General features: G+C 38.7%; 4 protein-coding genes across 7 annotated transcripts; 3 read left to right on the top strand and 1 right to left on the bottom strand.

The window, feature by feature from the left end:
* The first annotated feature begins 926 nt into the window (after positions 1-926).
* LOC126783263 (ubinuclein-1-like) lies at positions 927-8,495 on the top strand. 4 transcript variants are annotated; one of them, XM_050508705.1, is made up of 14 exons: positions 927-1,287; positions 1,647-1,757; positions 1,854-1,943; positions 2,033-2,109; positions 2,305-2,417; positions 2,610-2,908; positions 3,134-3,233; positions 3,384-3,493; positions 3,594-3,680; positions 6,430-6,555; positions 7,038-7,175; positions 7,267-7,314; positions 7,506-7,607; positions 7,794-8,495. In XM_050508705.1, the coding sequence occupies exons 1-14, from the start codon at positions 1,063-1,065 to the stop codon at positions 8,253-8,255; spliced, it is 2,088 nt and encodes a 695-aa protein (XP_050364662.1). In that variant the 5' UTR covers positions 927-1,062; the 3' UTR covers positions 8,256-8,495. The 4 variants fall into 4 exon arrangements, with proteins under 4 accessions (XP_050364662.1, XP_050364661.1, XP_050364660.1 ...); XM_050508704.1 differs by having other exon boundaries at positions 2,586-2,908; XM_050508703.1 differs by having other exon boundaries at positions 2,305-2,908; positions 3,597-3,680.
* A 1,450-nt stretch (positions 8,496-9,945) lies between these two features.
* On the top strand, positions 9,946-17,126 carry LOC126784208 (uncharacterized). Its single transcript, XM_050509690.1, is given in 17 exon segments — positions 9,946-10,110; positions 10,196-10,238; positions 10,571-10,692; positions 11,048-11,155; positions 11,524-11,668; positions 11,766-11,857; positions 12,300-12,393; positions 12,529-13,024; positions 13,103-13,245; positions 13,439-13,797; positions 13,898-14,065; positions 14,811-15,101; positions 15,204-15,611; positions 15,694-15,792; positions 15,795-15,886; positions 16,326-16,416; positions 16,627-17,126. Coding segments are annotated over 17 exon segments (2,997 nt in total). The 3' UTR covers positions 16,708-17,126.
* A 150-nt stretch (positions 17,127-17,276) lies between these two features.
* On the top strand, positions 17,277-22,137 carry LOC126782121 (NAD kinase 2, chloroplastic). The gene is made up of 8 exons (XM_050507287.1): positions 17,277-17,627; positions 17,747-19,654; positions 20,271-20,392; positions 20,482-20,623; positions 20,706-20,930; positions 21,109-21,183; positions 21,344-21,445; positions 21,747-22,137. Exons 1-8 carry the CDS (start codon positions 17,394-17,396, stop codon positions 21,948-21,950), a joined length of 3,012 nt encoding a protein of 1,003 aa, XP_050363244.1. The 5' UTR covers positions 17,277-17,393; the 3' UTR covers positions 21,951-22,137.
* A 536-nt stretch (positions 22,138-22,673) lies between these two features.
* On the bottom strand, positions 22,674-24,099 carry LOC126782883 (1-aminocyclopropane-1-carboxylate oxidase). Its single transcript, XM_050508224.1, has 3 exons — positions 23,962-24,099; positions 23,663-23,871; positions 22,674-23,489 (listed from the first exon to the last, which is right to left on the bottom strand). The coding sequence occupies exons 1-3, from the start codon at positions 24,061-24,063 to the stop codon at positions 22,889-22,891; spliced, it is 912 nt and encodes a 303-aa protein (XP_050364181.1). The 5' UTR covers positions 24,064-24,099; the 3' UTR covers positions 22,674-22,888.
* Between the last annotated feature and the right edge of the window lie 1,817 nt (positions 24,100-25,916).

The following is a 25,916-nucleotide window of genomic DNA, read 5'->3' as shown; positions in this document are numbered from 1 at the left end:
AATAATTTTATTATGTAATTTTATTTTCTATGAAATATAATTTTAGTAAAACACATTGGTGTAACATTTGTACTTTAACAATATTGTCTTTCACTCTTTCTGTTTCTATGTGATGATAAATGTATAGATTGCAAATTTACAATTTATAATTTGATAAAAAAATTTGGTGCTCATTTTATAGTAGTAGATATAGAATATAGAGGGATAAAGTTGGAAGTACATAATTTGGTGAAATTTTTAAGTGCTCATTTTATAGTAGTAGAGATTTATATGAGTTGACTGACTTTAAAGCAAATTTTTACCTTATTGATCTTAGATGATTGAATTTGAAAACCACACTGTCTAGTTGATTTTGGATGAAAAATAGCCACCAACTAATACAAAATTTTGAGCGATTTTTTTTTAATTTTATGAGTTTGAGCATTACTAATTCATATGTGTTTTATATGGTCAGTACGGATCAATCTTTACAGATAGTTATATAGGGTTTGAAGTTAGAAGGTAGTATTCTTTAATTATAGATGTGTATTCCATAGAACAATACTAAATATTAACGTTGTCGATATAATACACTGTTGAAAACCGACGGCACTTCAAAACAAACGACGATATACCAACACAATACGTGCAACTAGGGTGCCATATTTCGCCCTCTTTTGCAAGCATTATCCAAACCCACCCGCGATCCACTTTGAAGCAAAGGTTTCGTTGAATTCCAAAGGAAGCTATTAGCCAACACACATCTTTAACCCTAGAACAACAAACTCATATCGGGTCCGGGCTTCGGGCCACAACAACCCGGCCGATCCTCTCCTCGGAATTGTTCTTCTAAGAAAGAACGTCTCAAAAAATTTCCTCGTCTTCAAGTCAAGACCCCCCCAAGCCAATTTTTTCAGTTAAAAAGACTTCCCCCCTCCTCTCTGTCTCTAATCCCGCCCAATCGAATTCCCCCTAATTTCTCTCTCTCTCCCTCTCCTAGATTAAAATTAGGGCTTCTTTTTTTCACCTAATGCCCCCATCTTAATTCCTGCAATCTCCGATCCCAATTCTACCCTAGAGAATATGGACGACCCCATCTCCGCCGCCGAATCCTCCCGCCCCTCCACCTCCGTACTCAAATCCGGCGACCGCCAAATGTTCACCGTCGACCTCCGCCCCGGCGAGACCACCATAGTCTCCTGGAAGAAGCTCGTCAAAGATACTAACAAACACAGTGGCCTGCCTCCGGTCCCCGCTCCCGAGCCTCCCGCCAACGCTCACCCTAGCCTCGAGTCTCGTATAGCTCCGGTGAGACTCCGAATTCGGAAAAGCTCCGTGCCGTCCGTACATTATTCACTGTGATTTTTTTCTTTCGGTGAACTTGTTAATTGACTTGCTCTTTCTAGCTTGTTTATTTACTCGAAAAAGTAATGGCTTGTTTTCGAAATTACTGCGAGTTACTTTTAAGTAATGCAGCTTCTGATTTTACTGCGGGTCTGTTAAATTGAGATGTTCATCGAGGGTGATAGGGCTGTCGATCAGATTTGGTGCTATAGAGATATACACAATCTGCATTTTTACTCTTTGGACGGCAATTGTTTGATAAGGTCAACTGTTTTGTTCTTGATGGTTTTGTCTGGTTGTTAACTGGGGATCACTTTTTCTAGGTACAAGTACAACCTTCCGGAGAGGGAGAGGGAGAGGGAGAGGAAGGGAAAGATGAAGCTGCGCCAAATCGTTTTAGTGCTGTGATTGAGAAGATCGAGCGTCTTTATATGGTATTTTGATTCTAGTGTTGATTGTGCTGATGATTTGGTTCTTAGTTTGTTTGGCTTTTGTGTAACTCGGTGTTGTATTATTTTTTCATGTGACAGGGTAAAGACAGTAGCGATGACGAGGATCAAAATATTCCTGATGACGATCAGTATGACACTGAGGACTCTTTTATTGATGATGCCGAGTTGGTAGGTATCTATTGATCTTTAACAGTATATATTCAGGCTTGACAACTGTGCTAATTAGTTTCTGTTGTTGATTTGAATGTGTAATGCAGGATGAATACTTCGAAGTTGATAATTCAGCTATTAAGCATGACGGATTCTTTGTTAACAGGGGTCAACTAGAACGAATGTAGGTTTTCTTTGGTCTTTTTTCTAATTCTGTATATTATTATCTATTATATTACACATGAGTGTTTTACGTTTGAATTCTTTGTTTTGGAACTGAGTTTTTTCCTGATAATGGAATCAATTTAGTCGTACATAAAATTTTGATATCGTAGTATTATTTCTGTTTAAGTTTTGATGTTTTCTTCTTTATTCCTAGAAACACAACTGCTGCATTACCTAATCAGCAACCGAAGAAAAGGAGAAGAAAAGATGCAAAGAACCCTGGTGAAAATCATGGTAGTCTTGCGCCAAATAGACAAGCTAAGTTAGGTAAGACAGCAGGAGCAAAGATGTCATCTGCTCTTGGTCTTGCAAAGAGCTCTTCTGCTCTCAATACTATCGCTGTAACCACGGAACACCGTGATGATATGAAATTTCAGAATTCATTGAATGCTTGTGGGTATTCACCCACTAAAAAGTCTGTTGATTCTAATTCAGTTATCAATCCTTCTCCTTTGAAAGCTTTGGATCGAGATGCTTCTGGACTGCTAGGGGAGGTGAAGGATATTGATAAACCTAAGTCAGGAAGCCTGCTTCATAACGACTCAAGTAATAGATTTAAAGATGCAGGTGCTTCCTCTGATGCATCATATCATAAATATCATGATAAAAGTGCGTATTCACAAACGAAAATCCAGTCGGGTCGGCTATCAAGCAATGCTGATGAGCTGGAATCATCAGTTCGTGCGAGAGTGAAAAATGGGATCCGTCAATTGCCTGATCTTAATCTTTCCGACGGGAAGTACTCTGTTCCAACTACAGTGAGTACTTTTCATGTAAATCTCTTTCTTATTGTGTTTGTCTCTCTTTATGTAATGTGCTGTCACTGGAAAGATGTCAATAGGTGTGGGCTAAGTACACGGGAGGTGTGATAAGATGAAAATTATTCTCCAGTCCAATTTTGTTCCTTCGATGGAATTACGCAGATGTTTCTTGTACTTTTCTGAGTGAGAGTAGAAATAATTGTGACATTTGAAATTGTGCAGAAAACTTCACATGTGCACAGAAAGGAGGGATCTAGTGTAAGGCCAAAGGGTTCAATGCTTGAAAAAGCTATTAGAGAGTTGGAACGGATGGTTGCAGAATGTAAGAAATGTTCCTTTGATTTTCCATCCTTTCTCTTATCTAACCAATAATTTTGCATCTGTTTCAGTTGTTTCGTCAGACTATATAGATACTGATTTGAGAAAACTACTTGCTGATAATTTTGCATTCTGTGTACAATGACAATCTCAGCAAGGCCACCTGCTATGGATAATGTAGAGGGAGATAATTCATCCCAGGCAATCAAGAGGAGACTTCCCAGAGAAATAAAGATGAAGCTTGCTAAAGTGGCTAGACTAGCGGTAATTTCAATAGCTAATTTGATTAAAACTCTTTCTGCTGTCATTAATTACAGCTGTGTAGTTACAAGTTTCAACATATATCCCTTTTTTTTTTCTACAGCAGGCTAACAATGGAAAAATATCAAAAGAGTTACTTAACCGGCTTATGAGTAGTCTTGGTCACTTGATACAGCTCAGAACATTGAAGGTATCACACTATTTTTTCCTTTAAAAAAATAATAAATGAAAAAACCTGGACTATCCAAAGTGATTAAATTTTCAGTGTTTACATACGACTTAAACCTATGCTAATTAGTCTGGAACTCAATACTGCAACCTGAAAAATACGAAGGTCGCCAGCTAAGAGCTTCTGGGTCAGTTAAATTGCTGTGGGGTGATATATGCAACTATAAAAGTGCAAAGTTACTAGGGATTCTGGGTTCCATTCCAAGTTTTCTTGATTTGAATAGTATTAGATCGATTCGACCCTTTAGTAAAGCCATTCTTGAAACGGTTGTACAAGACAAGATTGTTGGGTTTCCAGCCCATGTGTTTTTCCTAAGATGGTTTCTTAGAGTATGGTGTTCCGGTAAGGATATGGAATCCTTATTGATGATGGTTTACTTGTAGAAAGAGGAGGCTTTATAGCCTACCACTATTAGGAATAGGATTCCTATTTGGTGAGGAAATATGTTTGTTGTCCTTATGGCTATATAAGGAGGGGTTATGCTATAGGTTTAGGCATCACAGAGACAAAGAGCATAGTGTGTTCCATTCTCGGTTAGAGGGTGAGAGAGGGCAGAGAGGAGAAAGATAGGAAGAGAAGAGTCCTTGTTTTCTTAGTCTTTCTTGTGTACCCATTATTAATATAGTGGAAGTGTGTTTCTGTCCGGTGGATGTAGGCAAAGCTATTTGCTGAACCACCTTAAATCTGTGTTCCTGTGTTCTTTTCTTTGTGGTTGTTTCTCTTGGTTTGCTGTGCTTGTTCTGTTTCTCTGACTAACTTGTTGACCGATTCACTACAAGTGGTATCAGAGCCTGGTTGAAGGTTGGGTTCGGCTGAATCGGTGTTGTCAGAATGGATGATGATGTGAAAGGCACAATGATCAAACTCACCCACAAGAATTGGGTGACGTGGAAGCCAAGAATGGATGATATCCTGTAGGGATATGTATGAGCCCATAGAGGGTGCGGCTGCAAGGCCAACCAATATGGATGATGAAAGGTGGCAAGAGAAGGGCCACATGAAGCGGATGTGTCGAAAGTGGAAACAAAACAAAAAGAAAAGCAAGTACCAAGATGAAGACAATGGCTATACTGCTTGTATTTCAGATGTTTCGGATGAGCTTCTTACTTTACAAGAATGTCTATATGTGGGTGACAAGGGTCATGATTGGTTCGTAGATACGGGTGCAAGTTGTCATGTTAGTTCCAACTTGGAGCTCTTTTCTACATACAAGGCATGTGGCTTTGGGATGTTAAAGATGGGCAATTCAAGCTACTCCAAGATTTCGGGAATAAGAGATATTTGCATCGAGACTAATCTGGGTTACCATATGACATTGAAGGATGTGAGACACGTTCCGGATCTACGTGTCAACATACTGTCTGCAAGTGCTCTTGACAGGCAAGGTTTCCACCAGTTTATTGGTGATGGGAAGTGGAAGCTGACGAATCGATCGTTGGACGTTGCTAGTGGAGAGTTTTGTCGTTCCTTGTACAAGACACATAGCTTGGTGTATAAAGATGACTTGAGTGCAATGGGTGATACTTCTTCGGACATACGGCGTCATGGTGACGGCCATATAAGGAAGAAAGGCGTTCTGGAAAAGTGGTCCCAAATGTCCTTTTCCAATGGGTTTTCTGACCAGGGTGAAGATGGTCAAGAGTTGTTCCACCAACAGGGACATGGTGATGAGTTGTTCGATCAGGGGGAGCCTGATCAGGGGGAGCTGCATGCTCCAACCACATAGTTCTGCATCAAGTCAGCTTGGGCGGACTCTCGATGATGGAGTCGCGCCGGTGTACCTCCCTCATGGTCTGGAGGGGGAGATTGTTGGGTTTCCAGCCCATGTGTTTTTCCTAAGATGGTTTCTTAGAGTATGGTGTTCCGGTAAGGATAGGGAATCCTTATTGATGATGGTTTACTTGTAGAAAGAGGAGGCTTTATAGCCTACCACTATTAGGAATAGGATTCCTATTTGGTGAGGAAATATGTTTGTTGTCCTTATGGCTATATAAGGAGGGGTTATGCTATAGGTTTAGGCATCACAGAGACAAAGAGCATAGTGTGTTCCATTCTCGGTTAGAGGGTGAGAGAGGGCAGAGAGGAGAAAGATAGGAAGAGAAGAGTCCTTGTTTTCTTAGTCTTTCTTGTGTACCCATTATTAATATAGTGGAAGTGTGTTTCTGTCCGGTGGATGTAGGCAAAGCTATTTGCTGAACCACCTTAAATCTGTGTTCCTGTGTTCTTTTCTTTGTGGTTGTTTCTCTTGGTTTGCTGTGCTTGTTCTGTTTCTCTGACTAACTTGTTGACCGATTCACTACACATTGAAGGTATCACACTATTTTTTTTCCTTTAAAAAAATAATAAATGAAAAAACCTGGACTATCCAAAGTGATTAAATTTTCAGTGTTTACATACGACTTAAACCTATGCTAATTAGTCTGGAACTCAATACTGCAACCTGAAAAATACGAAGGTCGCCAGCTAAGAGCTTCTGGGTCAGTTAAATTGCTGTGGGGTGATATATGCAACTATAAAAGTGCAAAGTTACTAGGGATTCTGGGTTCCATTCCAAGTTTTCTTGATTTGAATAGTATTAGATCGATTCGACCCTTTAGTAAAGCCATTCTTGAAACGGTTATACAAGTTTTTTGTCACATGGTTGTTATGTATTTATGCCTTTTCTTTCTGTCTAAGAGGCCATTATGTATGCTCTTTACTTTTGCTGCAGAGGAACTTAAAGATTATGATCAATACGGGTCTATCAGCCAAAAAGGAGAAAGATGACAGGTTTCAACAGATCAAGAAGGAAGTTATAGATATGGTTAAGACAAATGCATCCTTTTTGGAGTCTAAGGTATGTATAGCACAGCCTTGCTGCTTGTGTTTAAAGTGTGTTGCCTCTTTGGAATAATCCTATGTACATCATTATTGTTCATCTTATGTATTGCTATCTGGATTATATGTAGTCATGATTTGGTACCTTTTACTTTCGTATAGTCCACGACTCCTCAAGCTCCATGGCCAATGTGTAATTGGTTTTGGACATTGTACCCTTAGTGTTCCCTTATCCCTCAAGCTCTTAAGGCCAATGTGCACCCTTCGTCCTTCAATTTCACCATATCTTTGCTGTGTATTTGGATTGTGAAACTTTCAGAAAGTCCTGTTCTTTGTTTGCTGGGCAAGTAAATCCTATTATTCTACCATTTGGGAGTAATCTGTTGGTTGTCTGCTATGATATGTTTTATTTTCTCCTTTCTCTTCTGGTGCTTGTATTATGTCTGATATCCAAGATCAACTTTGCATGCAAGGCAAATGTAAAACAAATGATTTTCTCAGGCATTGGAACAACAAGCTGGAGCCTCTGATGATTTTCAAGAAATAGCTTCTGGAGCAAAAGATGTCTCTAAAAGAAAGTTCAGCATGGATCCTGTATTAGAGGACAAGATTTGTGACCTCTATGACCTCTATGCTGATGTACTGATTCACACTTGCAATATTGTTTGTGAAAGTTTCGTTCCTTCTATTCTGCTCGTCTTAATTCTATGCTCCTTATTTCTTGTTCTAGGGACTGGATGAAGATATAGGTCCACAAATAAGAAAGCTCTATGCTGAGGTATCTTTCTGGGTTATCTTCCCTGTATGTAGAGACCATTCAGATTTTGCTTTTTCACTCGCTTACACAAAAAATTCTATCACTTTTTATGTGTTGGTCTTTGTTAAGGCATAATTTGTAATGTAAATGTTGTTACATACTGTTTGGTAATGTTCTTGGAGCTTTGCTTATTATAATCTCATGTGGAACAGTTAGCAGCATTGTGGCCTAGTGGTTTGATGGACAATCATGGGATCAAAAGTGCAATTTGTCGGGCAAAAGATAGACGGAGGGAGCGATACAGCCAAAATAAAGTATGTGAACCTTGCATCCCGAATCCTATATACCCCACTAGTTTCATGCATACTTTCATGTGGTTGCTTCACTGTTTTTTTTCTTGTCCCTAATCTGCTTCTCTTAGCTCTTATTATCGAAATCTCTGAAAGTAGTTATTTTAATTGATATTTGGACAATATATTTTTTTCAAACTTTTCTATCAGGATCAGGAGAAAATGAGGAGGAAAAAGATGTTGACTCCAAAAGTAGAGGAGTCAGTTCGAGTTGAGGCAAGTTCAGTTCCCCAGCAACTGTATATGCGGGAGAGATTAGCAACTGAACCGGGCAGTCATGGTTCGGGGAACAAGCCTGTATCAGGTACAACAGCGGCTGTGAGAATACCCAGTCCAATAAATGGTCCTAGCTTTGACAGGCTCAAACAAGAGAAGCTCAAGGGAAGCGCGAGCAATTCTCCTGATGACACGAGGGTCGGAGATGGTGCGATGATAAAGAAGAAGGTAAAGAGGAAGCCAGAACAAGAGTTGGATGAAACTCGGATACGGCCAGATAAATTACCTTCGCAACAAGGTGATGAAAGACAAAAGCCGCTAAAACAGGCGGCTGGTGTCCCCCATAAGTCAAACCATCAATCCACAGGCCTTCCTAGTGTTGAGCAGTCTAGCTGACATAATATAGCTTAAATTAGGAAGTTTACAACATAAGAATGTTTGTGTAACAGAGCTTTTTCATTTTCTTTTCTTTCCTTTTTTGGTTCATTTTTCTTTGGTTTGGCTTCATTCATTGCGACTCTGATTGTTGCCATCTTTGTAATTATCGATGTTAACTACATGGTGCTTAATTATGCATTAGGGATTCTAGATTTGAATAGAGATAGAAAAAAGCTGTAACTTTTCTTGTGCAATGTAGTTCATTGTCCTTCTCAGCGTGTCATATTTTGGTCTAATCATTCTAGCTGTGAAGCTGATGTTCCATGTTCATAGTAAACATTGAAATTCACCACCCATTTTTCTCAGTTTCTTAATGCATATCAAAGTCTCCCTAATAACATGTAATTAACCAAATGCAGACTGGTGGGCATGTTTACTCACTTGAATTGATACGGACTACACAGTGTTCTAAATATCGGATATATCGGCGATATATCGGCGATATTTAGAAAACGATACGATATCGCCATATCGGTTGACTATATCGGTCAACGGTCAAATATCAGTCAAACCCCGATATATCGGTCAAATATCGGTCAAACTCCGATATATCGGTCAAACTCCGATATATCGGTCAAACTCCGATATATCGGTCAAACTCCGATATATCGGTCAAACTTTGATTTTTTTATTATTTTATCAATTTTTGTTTAATTTTTTAATATTTATTTCCTCTTTTTTTTTTTGAAAAACTTATTTTTTTTTCATTTTTTCATATATATTTTTACTTTATATATTTTAAATATATATGATGAATTTCAAGTCTAAATAATCATTCTTAAATGCCTATTTTTATTATTAGATGTCGTTCGTGTACTTTAATTGTCATTAAATCAAGTATTTATTTTCTTTAGTTTACTTAGTACCGTTTTTTTAGTTTATTTGATACATATTAAAGTATAATTTTATAAATTTTATTGAAAATAAGCAAATCCGATATATCCCCGATAAAACCGATATATCCCCCGATATATCGTTTTACCTCTCGACCGATACGATACCAAAAACGATATTTAGAACATTGGGACTACATAAGTCGGAGACAACATCAAGTTCCAATTCATCATTTTTTTTTAAATCTGATACGATCTGAGTAGATAGATAAAGAAAATAAATCACTGTTGAAGTTTTGACACCTAAAAATTGGGACATATGTTATAACTTTTGTTTTACTCTAAATCATTAATCGACTTTGTGCAAACTAGATCTTCAAAAGATATTTTCTCGACAATGTAAAAGAAACTTATACACATTAATTTCTAAAACAATCACACTCTAAAATATAAATGATGGAGATGAGTAGAATTAGGTGGGTGAGTCCCAAGCTTGAAGGCAAATGAAATGTATGTATCGTCGCACAAAGAAATGTTGATCAGACGAGTCATTAACAATTTCTTATTTAAATTTGGTGTGAGAAAATGACTAGCCGAAAAAAGAAAAGAATATGTAACGGCGGCAGCTCCAGTTAGAATTCCCGCCTTTTTATTTTTCCTCGCTCTCTCTTTCTTCCCCAATTTCAAAGCCCTCACAGAGAGAGCTCCCACACACTCGAATACCCTAATTTACTCCAACTTCCACTCCTCAATTCTCCCAATTCAATCTTCGAAATGTCCCCGGCGCCCCCGCCCAAGATTTGATACATTCTTAAATGAAAATCTCCGCCAACGTCTTCATGTCGCGGAAGCTCGTCCCGCCGGAGATTTTCGACGCCCTTCACGACGCGCTCAAGCTCAACGGCGCCACCGTCGTCCTCTGCAGCGATCCCTCCCGCACCGGCCCCGACGACTTCCACGTCATCGCTTCGTCCGACCACGTAACCAATCCCCACCCGCTCTCTCAATTTCTCATATCTTCACTCTGTTTCTGTGATTCATTTTTCTCTTTCATCGAATTTGCAGGAAAAATTTGAGGATCTCAGAGCCAAGGGCTGCCAATTGCTCAGTATGGCTTTCCCAATTCGGAAGTCCTGTTTTTATTTTTATTTTGTTTCAGTTTAGGAATTAGGGTTTGTGATGATTAGACCATTGAATTGATTAGGAAAGGAAGGATTAGTCGGGGTTGCGGTGAATCATAGTCTATATAGTCACACTTAAGCAGCATATATAAGGCTGCTTTATGAAATGCAGCTCGGTTTGGGAGTTCTAAGACCATGAATCTTGTGAAGTTACTTTTATAACTTATTGTGTTAGAGATTTTTAAGACTTGTGAGTTCATTTCTCGTGTTTTCGGAAATGATGCTGATATTTGGGCATGTGCTTCTGATGGTTGGATAGGTCCTCAATGCGTGTTTTTGTGTGCGAGTGCACGCAGGTCGCTGCCTAAACGAGGGTTTACTTGTTGTCTAGCATTGGACGGTATCAATGTGCTTGCCTCTGGTTTTGAGGCAGATGAAAAGGTAAAGCGCCTGCGGTATGTGCATGTATGATTTTTTCTTTTTTGCTTGCGGATAGTTTAGTTTCAAATCATCTAAAGTATGTCTTGATTGTCTTACATGTTGTTGTTGCTAGATCAAGTTTCAAATAATTTTCCTGTGTAAAGTTTTTAAATATACTTTCATTTTCAATTGTCTTCTACTTTTACCATTTTGAAACTTGCTTTTTCTCGGTCCCTCTCCCCTATATGTATATGTGTGTGTTTTTCTTTTGGTATATTCATCCCTGTTTAGTCAGGTTCTTACTAAGTGTTCTGGTTACTTTACGGTAAACTTTTTTCCTATCTGATTCCTGATTTTGTATATAATTGTGTTGCAGGTTAAGATAAGTAACTTGGTAACATCAATGGGAGGAATTCTTCATGTTAAACCATCTATGGATGTTAGTTTTGTCATCGCAAAGAATGTCTTGGCTGCAAAATACAAGGCTAGTAACTATACCATTTTTTTTCACAATTCAATATTTTTTTTTAAAAATTTATTTTGAATTTTTGGTACTTTTAACCCAATAAAAAACCAATAAAATACTGTAGCAAGTCACCTATACATTATACCTAATCTCGTAAATTTTGAATTTGCTAGTACTTGAGTCACTTGTAACTGGAATCCAAAGATGCGGAATTCTGTTTTAGTCATTGGTAAATATTTGTATATATGGGTTCTGATGGATCACTTACAGTATAAGAAAAAAGGTATTTTTTGATAAAAAAAAAGCGAGTTATGGCAGATTTCTCATTTTCCTTCCTGTTGGTAAATTTATATATGATTAGTGATTATTTCCTCCTTCTTATGCAGTGGGCTGTAAATATATTAAAGAAGCCAGTTCTTACCATTAATTGGTTATATCAATGCTGCAATGAACATTTCCTTGTTCCTCAAGAGTCCTTTAGGGTTCTTCCATTTTCTGGTTTGACGATCTGTGTAACCAGAATTCCAGCAGGTTTTTTTTTAAGTTATCTATATCACTTCTTCTGAAGTGTGTTGTTATCTTATTATATTAAAAAAATATTTGCTGCTAATATACTCATTTCTTTCAGATGAGCGGAAGAAGATTGAAATACTAATCACAGAAAATGGTGGGCAGTATTCTGGAGAACTCACAAAGAAGTGCACACATTTGATTTGTGATATATCCTTTGGTGCTTAATATAAAGCACAAATCTGAATCATATTCTTAGTTTTCTAGGATATACCTGTATTGTAAGCATCTTCATGAAGTTTTTGAGTATCAATAGTGGTGGGTTGTCTAAGATCAATCTCTCCACTTTAATATAAACCACACCACATCGTCGTTTTATTCTGCATTGTTTTATCAAAAATTATTTTTCATTAATCCAGTCCTGCAATTTCTGTATGTAAGAAATGCCAATTACATCTGTTTTTAACTGTTTTCTTTCTAATGTTTCAGCTTTTGCCGCTTATGTGTGCATGTCATTGCTATTGCAATTTCATTTATTAACATGTTCCCATCTGGTCTGCATTAGAATTGACTTTCAAACGTTTTTGCATCTTCGTTTTTGATCATGTTTTCATTTCAGTCTTCAAGCATTGTCGTTCTTAACTGCTTGCACGCTCCAGAAGGTGACAAGTACAAGGTTGCACGAAAGTGGGGTCATATTTATATTGTAACTCGGAAATGGTTTGATCAGTCAATTGCTAGAAGAGGTAATGCTTTACTATATCTTCTGTAGCCTTTGATGAGTTTGGCTTTTAATATTTTTCCTCTTTGTTGTGTATTTGTGCAACATGCGGACCATGACATCTCTTAATAATTCTGCCTTGTTTTTTTTTTTTTTATAGCTTGTCTCAATGAGGAGTCCTTTCCAGTTCAAGGTGGTTTTGTATCTTCAAAGAAGATTGTAAAGGGTTGCTTTGCTTCACAAAATAGCCAAAGCAATTGTAGTGGGTTCTTGCAATCCGCACCACCGTCGGTGGTCGCAGATTCAAGTTTCACAACTGCAACTTCTGGTGGCATTGTGGATTCTGATTTAGAAGTGACTGTTTCACAAAGCATGCTTCCAACATATTCTTGTGCCCCATTATTTTGTAAGGAGGGGGATAGCAAAGTCCCTCCCTTAGAATCAAAATGTGAGGTGACCCTTGAAGATTGTGTTGCTGATGATTCTCAGTCTGAAGATAATGACATGTACCTGTCAGAATGTAGAATATCACTTGTTGGTTTTGAAGCTTCTGAAATGCGTAGATTGGTTAATATTATTCGCAGAGGTGGGGGTTGCCGTTATATGGTACTCAATGATAGGTTGACACACATAGTAGTTGGAATTCCTTCTGAAATGTAAGTCTGTATGCTTTTTTGTTAGAACACTAAAAGCATAGTAGTTTCATTTTCTCACATGCTTAATTTATTCCCCAGTGAAAAGAAGGAGGTAAGAGGATTGGCAGCTTTAGGTCTCATTCATGTGGTCAGAGCCATCTGGCTTGAAGATTGTGATCGTAAGAAGAAAGAGATACCTGTTCTCCAGAAACATAGTGCCTCTGATATACTTCTTCCTAAAGGTTTGCTAATTATACTCTTGAAAATGCACCTTTCTTTTAAAATTATCTGTCATTTATTTGTTTATATGCTGACTTATTCAGTTATGTGATTGTATTTCAATAGAAGCTGTAGCTCACATGCATTCAGATATATTTGTTTTGTTCTTTTCCAAGCAGATATCGCTATTAACTTTGTTTCACCATTATCCTCTAGGAGCACTGACAGGTACGAGTGGTATGATTCAAGGGAAAGATTTTACCATTCATCAGAGGATGCCTTCTGATCAATTATGTGGGGATAGTAATGTGGCAAGTGGAGTGGATTTATTGGAGAAAAATAGAGAAGAGGTAACAGAAATAATTAGGAACGATAATAGGCCCATGCAAGCAGCAGTTAAATCATTCGACAAGAATAGACTACCTATCATACAGGATAAAAGTAAGGTTCAGTTACATGTCAAAACAAGGGGTCAACAGAATATTCGACTTGAATCACCTGCTCAAAATGGCAAACATTCTTCTGTATTTAAGGCCAAAAGTTTCTGCTTTTCAGATTCCTTTCCTGAAGACAGGGTAAATTCTTAAATGCATACTGAACTAGAATGATCCTTGCAATTTCCAGTTACATGTGAATATAAATTTGCTTTCTTCTGATTTTGGTTGTGACTGCCAGAGAGGTGAAATTATTGAATGGGTAAATCAAGGGGGAGGATTGGTAACTGATGCTCATTTGAAGCAGAAGGTGCACTTCACTATTGAATGTCATGGTGTCATACCCAAATCTCTAGGCACTACTCAAACTACATATGTATCAAGCCACTGGATCCGGTCATGTTTGGAGGTATATATAAGATTTCCTTGCAATACTAGTTTTGCTCTTACCTTTGCATGATGATATCTTCATAAACTTTTGGAATAACTATTACACAATACATCACTAAATTTATGTAAGACACACATCATAAATCTGATTGGGTGTGCCACTTGTTGGGGAAAGAGAAACCGTTTCTAGATACTCTTTCTCTTTTTTCCCTCCCTTAGACGAGAATGAGTAGTTTAACTTTTGGGCGGTGGTAGGACTTTAGATTTTGCTCTGAGGCCGAAATCTTTTCCTCTTACCAACAAGGTGGTTTCAGGAGAGGGAGCATACATTTGAATTTGGTATGGGTCATTGACAGGAGAGGGTTGATTTTGTTTCTGTTTGCCTTCTGTACAAAATAACTAAGGGAACAAAGGGATTGAGACAATTCTCTCCCTTTCTGTAAATCTTCATTTTGTTAACCCCTTTAATATCGGTCACTATAAAGCTGATTTCATATTTTTGTGAATACTTAGCTGATTTGATTATGTCCATTGGATCCATCATTCCATATTACTAAGCCCTATATTAGTCACATCTTCATTTTACCTCCCGATCCAGTATGTTGACACTAAAGGTCTTTAAGTTCAAACTTCTGTTACTGCTATTGTATACTATTGCCATTGTATATCTGTATGCAATCACTGTGATTTCTGTAAATTTAGTGAACCTGAGTTTATATTCTACTAGTACAAAGTGCTAATTGGCTTAAATTTTACTGTTCAAGGATGGATGCTTGCTGGATGTTAGTAATCACATTCTTTACTCTCCTCTTCCCTGCCGGACTCCGTTGCCTGGATTCGAATGCTTTCGTTTTTCTGTTTCACAATACGAAGAGAAGGATAGACTGTTACTAAGAAATTTGTGTTTTACACTGGGAGCTAGATTCGTCGAAAAACTGAGTAAGAAGGTTACCCATTTGTTATGCAAGTTTACTAATGGAAGTAAGTATGAGGCTGCTTGTAGATGGGGAATACACCGAATTACCTGTGACTGGATATATGAGTGCGTGAAGCAGGTATGCTTGCATTATCCTTGTGTGAACCAGTGTGCAAGTTTTTCTTCATAAGGTTTCAAATTTTCTGATTGAATTCTTCTCCAACCTTTGGCTGCTTGGCAGAATAAAGTTGTTGCTCTTGATCAATTTTATCCTAAAGAAGTTACTGCTGAAGATCGAGAGGCAGGATTGTGCACTACAAGTCAGTACCCTACACAAGATGTTCGAATGGTATCTGTAGGCAATTCATCTCAGTGTCGAAGTGAATCACAAGATCGGAGCTTCTCACCCCCTGAAGCCATTGGTCGTAATATCAAAAATATCAGGGAAGAAGCCAAAGAGTCAAGTTGCAATAAGAAGGCAAGGATTTTGGAAAATGTTGACCAAAGCGGTCTTCTTTCATCAGGGATAAGTGTAAGCATTCCTTCCTATACAAATGGAAACAAGAGAGAAAACACTGTTGGTGAAGTATCCCAAGTTGTTCCTGATGTAGCTTCTGCTATTGAGGACTTGTTGGAGCAGACAACTAAGGTAAAATTGTTTCTGATCTTCAAGTCTTATGTGGCCTTTTTTTGTAAATGTTCCCATTTATTTGTTTCTTTTGTCTATGTAGATTCAAGATCAGAGTTCACCAGACAGTGTATCCTTTTGCCCAGAGTCACTATATTCCATTTTTTACTTCCAACTTTGCATTAGTTGCAATCCTTGATGGTTAAACAGATTTTTGCATCCGATTGTTCAATGCTAGGTCACAACCCTTCGGGTTCTCTCTCCATGAGTGGACTATCGAGACAGTGGTCAAACAGGTGACATTATCCATAATTTATATACATGTTTTACTTATCCCATTTGTTTCCTTTCATTAGTATGGCTTGTCATAAGTAAACATCGATTTTCCTTAGCAAAATAAATGTTTTGTTTTAGCTACTCAGTATTATTCTGGATATTATATATATATATATAAATACTCATCAACCCTTCTAATAATTTCCATTGCGCTTCTGTTTTAGAAGCTGATCTGTATTTGTGACTTGTTAAATTTGTGAAGGGGGTTCTGATCCCAGGGACGGTTAATTTTCACAGTGACAATTTCTTCCAGAACATGACAAATCACCCAATCCCCAAATATCATGCTGCACACTACATAAAATGGATTGCAACTTGGGTTTTTCCATGATAAATTAAATTACATGCATGTGCAATTTGTTTTTGCTATATTGATTCATATATTGAACTCCTTTTCAGAGCTGAGAAAAAAGATGACATGAATGCTCTTTCTGGAAATAAAACTGCTGGCTTGTATGATGCTTTTAGTGAAACACAGACCGATTCTCAGGTTTCAGCCCTTACTCAACTACTTTTGTGGTTTTTGCTCTGGCTGAATATCAGTAGCTCATGCCGTGCGCTTTTAAGTCATAATTTATTTGTACCATTAGGAAAGGGAGATTTATAAAATTTCCTCTATCGGAGGCACTTCTGACAGATTACCTTCAAAGATTTCTTTACGCTTTGCATCTTTTTGATAGTGCTTAAGTTACACTTGCAGGTTGTCGGATATGAGGATGATTTGTCAGGCCGGCAAATGATTTTAGACAGAGTTCGGACGCGAAGTAGTAGTAGGAAATAGGTACACCGTACGCCTCAACTTCCTGAAGCAGTTCCACTCTGCAGGCCGCTAGGTATTAAAACTACTTTGATGAGAACTTCACTGTCAGCTCAGCAGTCGCTTGTTTGATCTACGTGAACACACGAGAGCTACCACATTTTGAAGATGAGGAGGCTTCTGCTGGGAACTGCATTCTTGGTACATGCATTCGATTACTGTTGTAGATCCTGTGTATATAAGCCGCACCTCAGGGAAAGAAGACCCAAGTCGAAAAGTCATTCACAACCTGCCTGCTCCTAGTACATTCATATAGTATTTCCCAGCATACTAGGAGATTAGTCATTCATAAGTTTTGTAATTTTGTAAACATGAATTTTGTGTTGTAGCTTTTATTTTGTTTTTCCTCTTTAATTTGTGCAGATAGACACTACAGAGAGAGCTTATCATGTGGGCATGATTGAGATAATAACTTTGGTCACCAGAAAAATCCAACGACAAATAGGACAAATTATCCACAAATAATCAAATGAAATCAAAATCTTGTCGATAAAGTCGTAAGGAAGAATTTTGAGTGCGCCAAAAAAAATAAAATTCCCTGATGGGCAGAGTCTCTGCCCGCCATACATATGTTGCCCAGCAGCATCAGCTTTGATTTTCCCCTCACAAAAATAAAAACATAAAAATAAATATTCCCAGGCAGCTGATATATGGTGGCATGTTGCCTCATGTGCCAGGTGGCCGTCGCCGTCGATATGAGCCGCTGTGCTGCTCCACCTCCCCATCTCTGCCCCCTCAAACCTCCCCACCTCTCTGCTAGCTCCGCCAAGCCCTTCGGATTCTCCATCCACCGAAACCACCACCGGCTCAAGCGGCGGCTCAAGTTCGTCGTCAGTGCCGAGCTCTCCAAGCCTTTCTCTCTCAGCTTCGGCTTGGATTCTCAGGTCCGGATTACTTACTGAGCGTTAGAATTGTTAATTTACTGTTGAATTTGAAAAGTAGATGTAAAATTGATGAAGATATATGTAGTAGAGTGATGTAGTGTTTACTGTGAATTGTGAAGGCGTCGCAGCTTGATGATCCGGCTGCGTCGCGGCGGCTGGGCCCTGTGCCGGGGGACATTGCTGAAATTGAGGCATACTGTAGAATCTTTAGAGCTGCTGAGCGGCTGCACACGGCATTGATGGAGACATTGTGCAATCCGGTGACCGGAGTGTGCAGCGTTTACTATGACTTCCCGTCGGAGGAGAAGCCGCTGCTGGAGGACAAGATTGTGTCTGTGATTGGTTGTATGGTGTCACTGCTGAACAAAGGAAGGGAGGATGTGCTCTCCGGAAGATCCTCGCTTCGACGAGTTGTGGACGTTGGAGTTGCGGTGGTGGAGGATAAGCTTCCTCCACTTGCTGTTTTCAGGAGTGAGATGAAGAGGTGCTGCGAGAGCTTGCACGTCGCGCTGGAGGACCGGTTGATGCCTGGGGATAGTGTGGATGTGTGGAGGAAGCTTCAGAGGTTGAAGAATGTGTGTTATGATGCTGGTTTTCCCCGGGAGGAGGAGGATCTTCCATGTAATACTTTATTTGCGAATTGGGGTCCTGTTTACTTGTCCTCTTCGAAAGAGGATGTTATGTCCCACGATGAGGTAGCATTTTGGAGGGGTGGCCAGGTGACAGAAGAAGGTCTGGAGTGGTTGCTGGAGAAAGGGTTTAAAACTATTGTTGATCTTAGGGCAGAGACTGTAAAGGACAATATTTATCAGGCAGCTGTAAACGATGCTATTGCATCAGGAAAGGTGGAACTGATCAGAATTCCAGTTGAAGTTGGGACTGCACCTTCAATGGAGCAGGTTGAGAAATTTGCAAGTTTGGTTTCGGATAATACCAAAAGGCCAATCTATCTTCATAGTAAGGAAGGTCTGCAGAGAGCATCTGCCATGGTATCCAGATGGAGGCAGCACTTCACTCGCCGTGCTGTGCAATCTGTCTCCAAGCAGTCGGTTTCTCTAAATGGAGAAGTTGAAAAACCCTCAACTAGGGAGAAAATTCCCCTCCTTGAAAAGAAGATTGAGTCACCGGACACAGTCCATGGTCCAAATGGGGTTCTGCAAAGAAATGAATCTGTAGACAGGGATGAAGGAAGTCTAAATGGGACCTGCAATGGCCTTATGTCTATCCAACGTATGAAATCAGTTGAATCAGATAAAAGTGGGGAGACACTTTTGGTGAACTTTAACAGGGAAGTTGACCCCCTGAATGCTCAGGTTCCTCCTTGTAATGTGTTCTCAAGAACAGAAATGTCCAGCTTTCTTGCGAGGAAAAATGTTGCACCTCTCACTTATTTTAATTATCAGTTAAATAGGTTGGAGGTGTTACCAATTGCCAGATATATGAATACTAAAATAATGTGGAGAGGTGAGATTGTTGGTCTGGAACCAGTGCATGAGATTGTGGAAGCAGAAAATTCAAATGAGATTCCTGATGCAAACCATCTGCTTGCAGAGTCCCAGATCTCTGCTTCTGGCAATGGGGCATACTTGACTGGTGCTGGTAATAGTTCCGTGACTGCCGTTGTAAATGGATTTGGTGAAGGGGAGAATGGTTCCTTGTTGGCCACTAATTCATCTACTAATGTGAGCAACAATCATTCTGAGAGTGTCTTATCTAAAGTAGTGAAGGAGGTTAGTAAGAGTAATGGTCAAGCCCCTTTAGTTTCAAGTGATGATGAATTGGGATCAATTGAAGGAGATATGTGTGCTTCTGCAACTGGCGTTGTAAGGGTGCAGTCAAGAAGGAAAGCAGAGATGTTTTTAGTACGAACAGATGGATTTTCTTGTACCCGAGAAAAAGTGACAGAATCCTCCCTGGCCTTCACTCATCCAAGTACTCAGCAACAAATGCTTATGTGGAAATCTACACCAAAGACAGTATTAGTGTTAAAGAAGCTTGGGCAAGAGCTCATGGAACAAGCTAAAGAGGTACCATATCACAGTCAAGTATTTACTTGAAACTATATTTTATAACCAATGATATGATCTGATAGTAGAATATATATTATCTTCTCAGTTTTCCTATGGCATGTTTAGAGTAAGGAATTCCTTTTCAATATGAATTAATTACACATAGAAATCGTTTCCTCCCCTCCCTCTCTCTCCCTCATCATTGAGGAGAAAGAAAAGGACATGAAAGAACAAAACCCCTAATCTGGTGTTTATATTTTATTTGAAGGATAGATCATCACATTGCATATTTTACACAGTCAGTCCACCATAAAAATTGTCTTGAATAACTTATGCAATGAAGTTTTTCACTCAGTAATAGAGGTTGCTTGTGCTATGTTATGTTCGAACATTTTAAAAAAAAGGATAATTATGTTTTTTTTGTGAACCTTCTTTGCAAGATGGAACCTGTTGTCAATCAATTTGACATTCAATAGCATATATGTAGACACATGTGTATATATCATGTGTATCTCTATTGATGACTAATTTTTTTGAACTTGTGTCATTGTGTTACTTTGTTTGTAATTCTATAGATATTTGGTTTCTGGGTAATTTTGCTCAAAATTCTCGGTTTTGCTGTTTCTATGAGTAGGTTGTCTCCTTCTTGTATTACCAAGAGAAAATGAATGTTCTGGTGGAACCTGACGTGCATGATGTATTTGCTAGAATCCCAGGTTTTGGATTTGTTCAGACCTTCTACACCCAAGATACCGGGTAATGAACTTGTAACCAAAGTCTAATAGCATTTAATTAGTTGTTTAGACACCTCAATCTTATTGGAAATTCGTGCTTGATGTCTTTAGTGATCTGCATGAGAGGGTTGATTTTGTGGCATGTCTGGGAGGGGATGGGGTAATACTCCATGCTTCAAATCTATTCAAAGGTGCTGTTCCCCCCATCGTATCGTTTAATCTCGGATCTCTTGGATTTTTGACTTCCCATACTGTAAGCTTCTTGACCTATATGTTTTAATGATGTTTTCTCTCAGAGGCCTTCCGTCTTACACAATCTTATACTTTTAATGTAGTTTGATGACTACAGGCAGGACTTAAGACAGGTCATCCATGGAAATAACACACGTGATGGCGTTTATATAACCCTCAGAATGCGTCTCAGGTGTGAAATTTTTCGAAATGATAAAGCAATGCCTGGAAAGGTATTTGATGTCTTGAATGAGATAGTTGTTGATCGAGGTTCAAATCCATACCTTTCTAAGATTGAATGTTATGAACGTGACCAGCTTATAACCAAGGTAATGTCACTGCACCATGCACATAATTTTGCTCTCTACACATAGTTGTGGGGTGTATCCGTTATACAGTACACACACATATGAAGTTACGTTGGGATATCAACTCTACACGGACTGCTCTTGACATGAAAAATGTAGCGTTGCCTTGTTAATCATTGACAAATACCTTATATATCAGGTCCAAGGTGATGGTGTCATTGTAGCCACTCCTACAGGAAGTACTGCTTATTCTACTGCTGCAGGAGGTTCCATGGTAAGAAAATGCATTTTAGTTCTATAGTCAGCATTTGATTAGTTAGAAACATGCTGATCAAATGATATTGGATGCTTGTATCCAGTAGTTAGAATTCAATAGTGCAAATTTATCCTGCTTTTGATTATTTTGTATCTAACTTGGATTAAACGAAATGCAGGTCCATCCAAATGTTCCTTGCATGTTGTTTACGCCAATCTGCCCGCACTCCCTCTCATTTAGACCAGTTATACTTCCTGATTCTGCAAGCCTTGAATTAAAGGTATAATTCCTTATCCCACTTTTGTGTCAACCGTTGGTGTCTAGTTAAATTAGTTCCCTTGTTGCACTGCACCTATCTCTCAATTTTTGGTTTTACCATACATCTCACATCATTAGTTAAGAAATTTGAACTCACTACGTTCTAGTTGTAGCCGGTTAATCTATGCTTGTCCACTTTTACATATTGAGGACCTTGTGAGAACTACTCAGACATTGTCAATTAGAGGAGACAATGGTGCACTCTTATGTTTGAGCAGAGCGGTTTTTATTCCTTCACAAGCTAAATACATTCAATTGCACAGATTCCAAAGGATGCACGAAGCAATGCCTGGGTTTCTTTTGATGGTAAGAGAAGGCAGCAACTTTCAAGAGGAGACTCGGTCCGAATAGCTATGAGCCAACACCCACTTCCTACTGTCAACAAGCGTGACCAAACAGGTGACTGGTTTCGAAGTTTGATCCGTTGCCTGAATTGGAACGAGAGGCTAGATCAGAAGGCCCTTTGAAGGAGTCTGTACACTGTTGTATTTGTACATATTGTCAATTAGAAGAAATCAAACTTAGAGCAAATATATTATTTCACAAATGCCCCCCCCCCCCCCCCCCCAAGAGGGTAGAATTTTACGTATACAGTATATAATGTTCTTCTCTCTTGTTAACGATGTATTTGTACGCTGTACGCTGTCACTACAAAGAAATGGAATCATACAGTACTTTGCACATTACTACACTTACTCAATTAGGAATCAAATACGGTCTTCCTGGCCGATACTTTCCTGTATAATGGATACAGGCCCAGTACCGTATATGCTGGCATGGCTAGCATGACTATTACAGTATTTGATTTATTTCTCCTTTTTATTTTGTTTTTTTTTCTTCCTTTTTTGGTTCTTTCCCTTCTTAGTTGGCTTTCCTATGGCTTATACTCTTGAACCCTACTATCCCCCGTGCAACCCTACTAATTCCTATCCCCCTCAAGAGCTCGACATGATTTGGTTACAGGATTTGATATTCTCTAGTTTGATATGTTACAGGAATACAGGGTTTCATTTGCATTGATAATCTAATGAACATTAAGATTACGTGTTACCTAACTGAGGGAAGATTGATTATTGCATACTGTTTTACTTGGGGAATAGAGTACGTTGTATATGTATATATATAGAACTAACAATAATTAGATTATATAATACCATTCTACAAAGCAAATCCAAGGCTCAAAATATTAAGCATCCTTAGCATTTTATAACAAAGCAAGAGCAGGCAAAATACAAAGCACACGGACTTACACCCACTCCAGCTTTCTCCTCCCATACAAGCTTATAGTAACTGAGAGAGACGAGCGAGTACTTGGTACGTAATTGTAATTAGCACACAAAAAGAAAATAAAGAGACGTAATTGTTCCTTAATATTTTCATCAACAGCCTTAGTTATCATGATGGATCACATGGCCCTCACAGCCTGGAACCTTGGTTCTTTGGGGAGGAACTTCTGCTCAGCATAAATAGACAGGTAGTCACCAAACACAAACTTGGGATAATCACTCTGATCCACTTCTTGGTTTGCTTTATCCACCAGTTGTGGTGCAGGAGCAATGGTGGCCTTCAGTGATGGGTTGTAAAATGAAGCAATTGATCTTCTATTCCCGGTCGGGGTGGCCAGAACCCGGTGCCAAACACTCTTGTAAAGGCCATTGCTTAGGACTTCAATCTGGTCGCCGGTGTTAATGACAATAGAATTGGGCAGTGGCTGCACATCTATCCATTCCCCATCCTTGAGGATTTGGAGACCTCCCACCTGGTCATCCTGGAAGAGCAAAATGACACCCCCAGCATCTGTGTGAGCTCGGAGACCTGTCACCAACTCCGGTTGAGGACAAGGTGGGTAGTGGCTCACCTTGGTACCGAAAAAGGCATTGTCTTCTTCTTCACCATTGAAGGCTTTCTTCATGTATCCCTTTGGCAATCCCAAGTTCTCATCCATCACTTCCATGACCCTCTCAGCTAGTTTCTTCAGTTCTGCTCTGTACTCTGCCATGGTTTCCCTGCCAATAACAATTAACAAGAGCGAACATTAGTTTCTGGTAATAACAAACTCTCCCTCGGGCTGTTAATCTTTATTTATTTGAACGAATCACGGAACATCCTAGATATCCTAGCAGAGATTATTTATCATTACTCACTAATTATATAGTTATATATATGAATCATCACTTACTTGAATCCAGGGGTTTTCGAAGGCCACTCGTTGTCATCGAGCAGAGTAAAGACATCTTCCCAGTCCACATTCTCCAGCTTCTTGTCCTCATTCAGCGACTGCACGAGTGTCGACTTCTGGAAGTTCTCTTCTCTTTCGTTCTTAAAGCACTCGTTGCTCACCTTCTTCACCCTCTCCAGGAGCTCTTCTGAAATTCCATGGTTCACCAACTGTGACAAACATAGAAAATGCAATCAGACAATATTCTAGGTTGGTCATTAACTTCACGAATACAAAAAGGTAATTGATGAAAAGGGTACCTGGAAGAAGCCCCATTCCTCACATCCGTTAGCAATCTGAGCCAATGTGGTGGCCCTTTCCTCATTGTCAAGTTTTGAGAAATCAATCACCGGAATTGCCATGGATATTCGAGTGAATAGACAAGAAAACGGGTTTTACAGGTAGTGGTGCTGAGAGAGAGAGAGAGAGAGGGAGAGTAATGGTGGGTTGGTAGCTAGTGTGTATACAATGCTTGATTAGCTTATGTTGCACACAGAGGTGGTTTGAAGAGAGGGTGATTGCTCTATTTATAGGAGAGCTTCCCGCCATCTGTTAGATGACAACTTTTTATTTTCTTAATTTTCCCTTTGTTTCTTCCAAAGCTTAGCCGTTAGGGTGAGATATGGGACGGTGAGGCTTTTCATAAAAAAATTAGATACAAGCTAGGTCAATGCTTTGTGAGGTACGTACCACATGGTAAACTCGATTACTCTTTCAGGTGATTCATCTCATCCTTAAATTTTCATTGTTTATCATTACTCAATACCATATTAGCTGCCACTTGGATCTTGATGGGTTAATTTAGAAGAGCAACTATGATAGCATTTCGTAGGAATTCATTATCAAATTACTAACGGTGCTAGTTCACATCTATGGCTCTTGAAGAAAATATGAAATTTAATTTTTTTTCCACATCTAATGGTGCTAGTTCATTCATCTGCCAGATAATAGATTCCAATCCCATGATGCTATGGTGGCTACAAATAGCATATCCTACATGTGCAACATTACCTATTCCCTTTCGATCTTTAGTTTCTTCCATACATGTATGACCAGTTAATCATCTTCTCGTTTAGGTCTGATTTACTTGTAGCATAAATATCTGCCGACTAAAGTACATCATTTCGAACTTAAGGTCCCTTTGGCTTTCACCCACGCGAGGACGTGCTTCTGATAACGAGTGGTTACAATGATTAAACAAAAACACTGTTTTGCAGGCATAGTTTTAGGGCTAAGGAAGGCAAGGCGATGACTTTTATAAACAAAGCAATCATCGCTATTAAATTTAATACAATGTCAACTCCATTATTGGTCGTACTCACATACATGGGATTGATTCATTAGTTTATAATGCTTCTGATTATAAAGAAAATGAAAACAAATAAACAAGATATTTAATCATGACAAAGTGACAAACATTGATACACGAAGGTGGATTAGCATGTACACCGTGTTTATTTAGTTAAGTTAATGACCTGGATTTCAACCGAGCTGTGTTGTATGTTATATTGTTGTATCAAAGACCTTCTGATTGATTTGATTCTAATTGTCCGAATGTTAGGGTTCAGTTTAGAGGCACAGATGGATCTTGACCGTTTGATCATGATCAGATGCTTTAATAAGGGTTAAGGACATGATCGATGTACTTATTGTAGTACTTCAGAAAACCATTGTCAAAATATACACAGGCATGTATAATATATATCTTATATGAACCCTAACAAGCTAGCCAGGCATGCATGCATGTCCAGAGATGTATCTTGAGCCACGTTGCATGGTTTAGTTCTAATTAATACCAACTCATCATCAAATATACAGAACTGAAAGGTTTGAATCCCGCAGATCAACTAATCAGGAATTCAGGATAATATTGTGATTCTTGATTGGTTTACAAACTTGATCGATTAAGCAGCTTGTCTTCATATTCATGCACTCAAGTCACGCATTACATGTTAAATATCGTTTTGTATTTATACAACCCTTGGCCCTTTCCATATTTAGAACCAAACATTAATATTTTCCGAGAAAAAGAAAACTAAATACATCAATAAGTAGAACGACGTACTATAAATGAATTAGGTCATCAGATGACTTAAGATAAAATTCTAATTACGTATGGAATAACAGAATATGTTAATTCACAAATATAATCTTCCGTAAAGTTCTTGGTATATTAACACATTAAACCTTTGCTGCTTTGCATGCATTAACACAA

Source organism: Argentina anserina, chromosome 2, assembly GCF_933775445.1.
Source record: "Argentina anserina chromosome 2, drPotAnse1.1, whole genome shotgun sequence".
NCBI classification, from domain to species: domain Eukaryota; kingdom Viridiplantae; phylum Streptophyta; class Magnoliopsida; order Rosales; family Rosaceae; genus Argentina; species Argentina anserina.
Note: the sequence above shows the minus strand (reverse complement) of the source record. Positions and strands in the feature narration are given on the sequence as shown.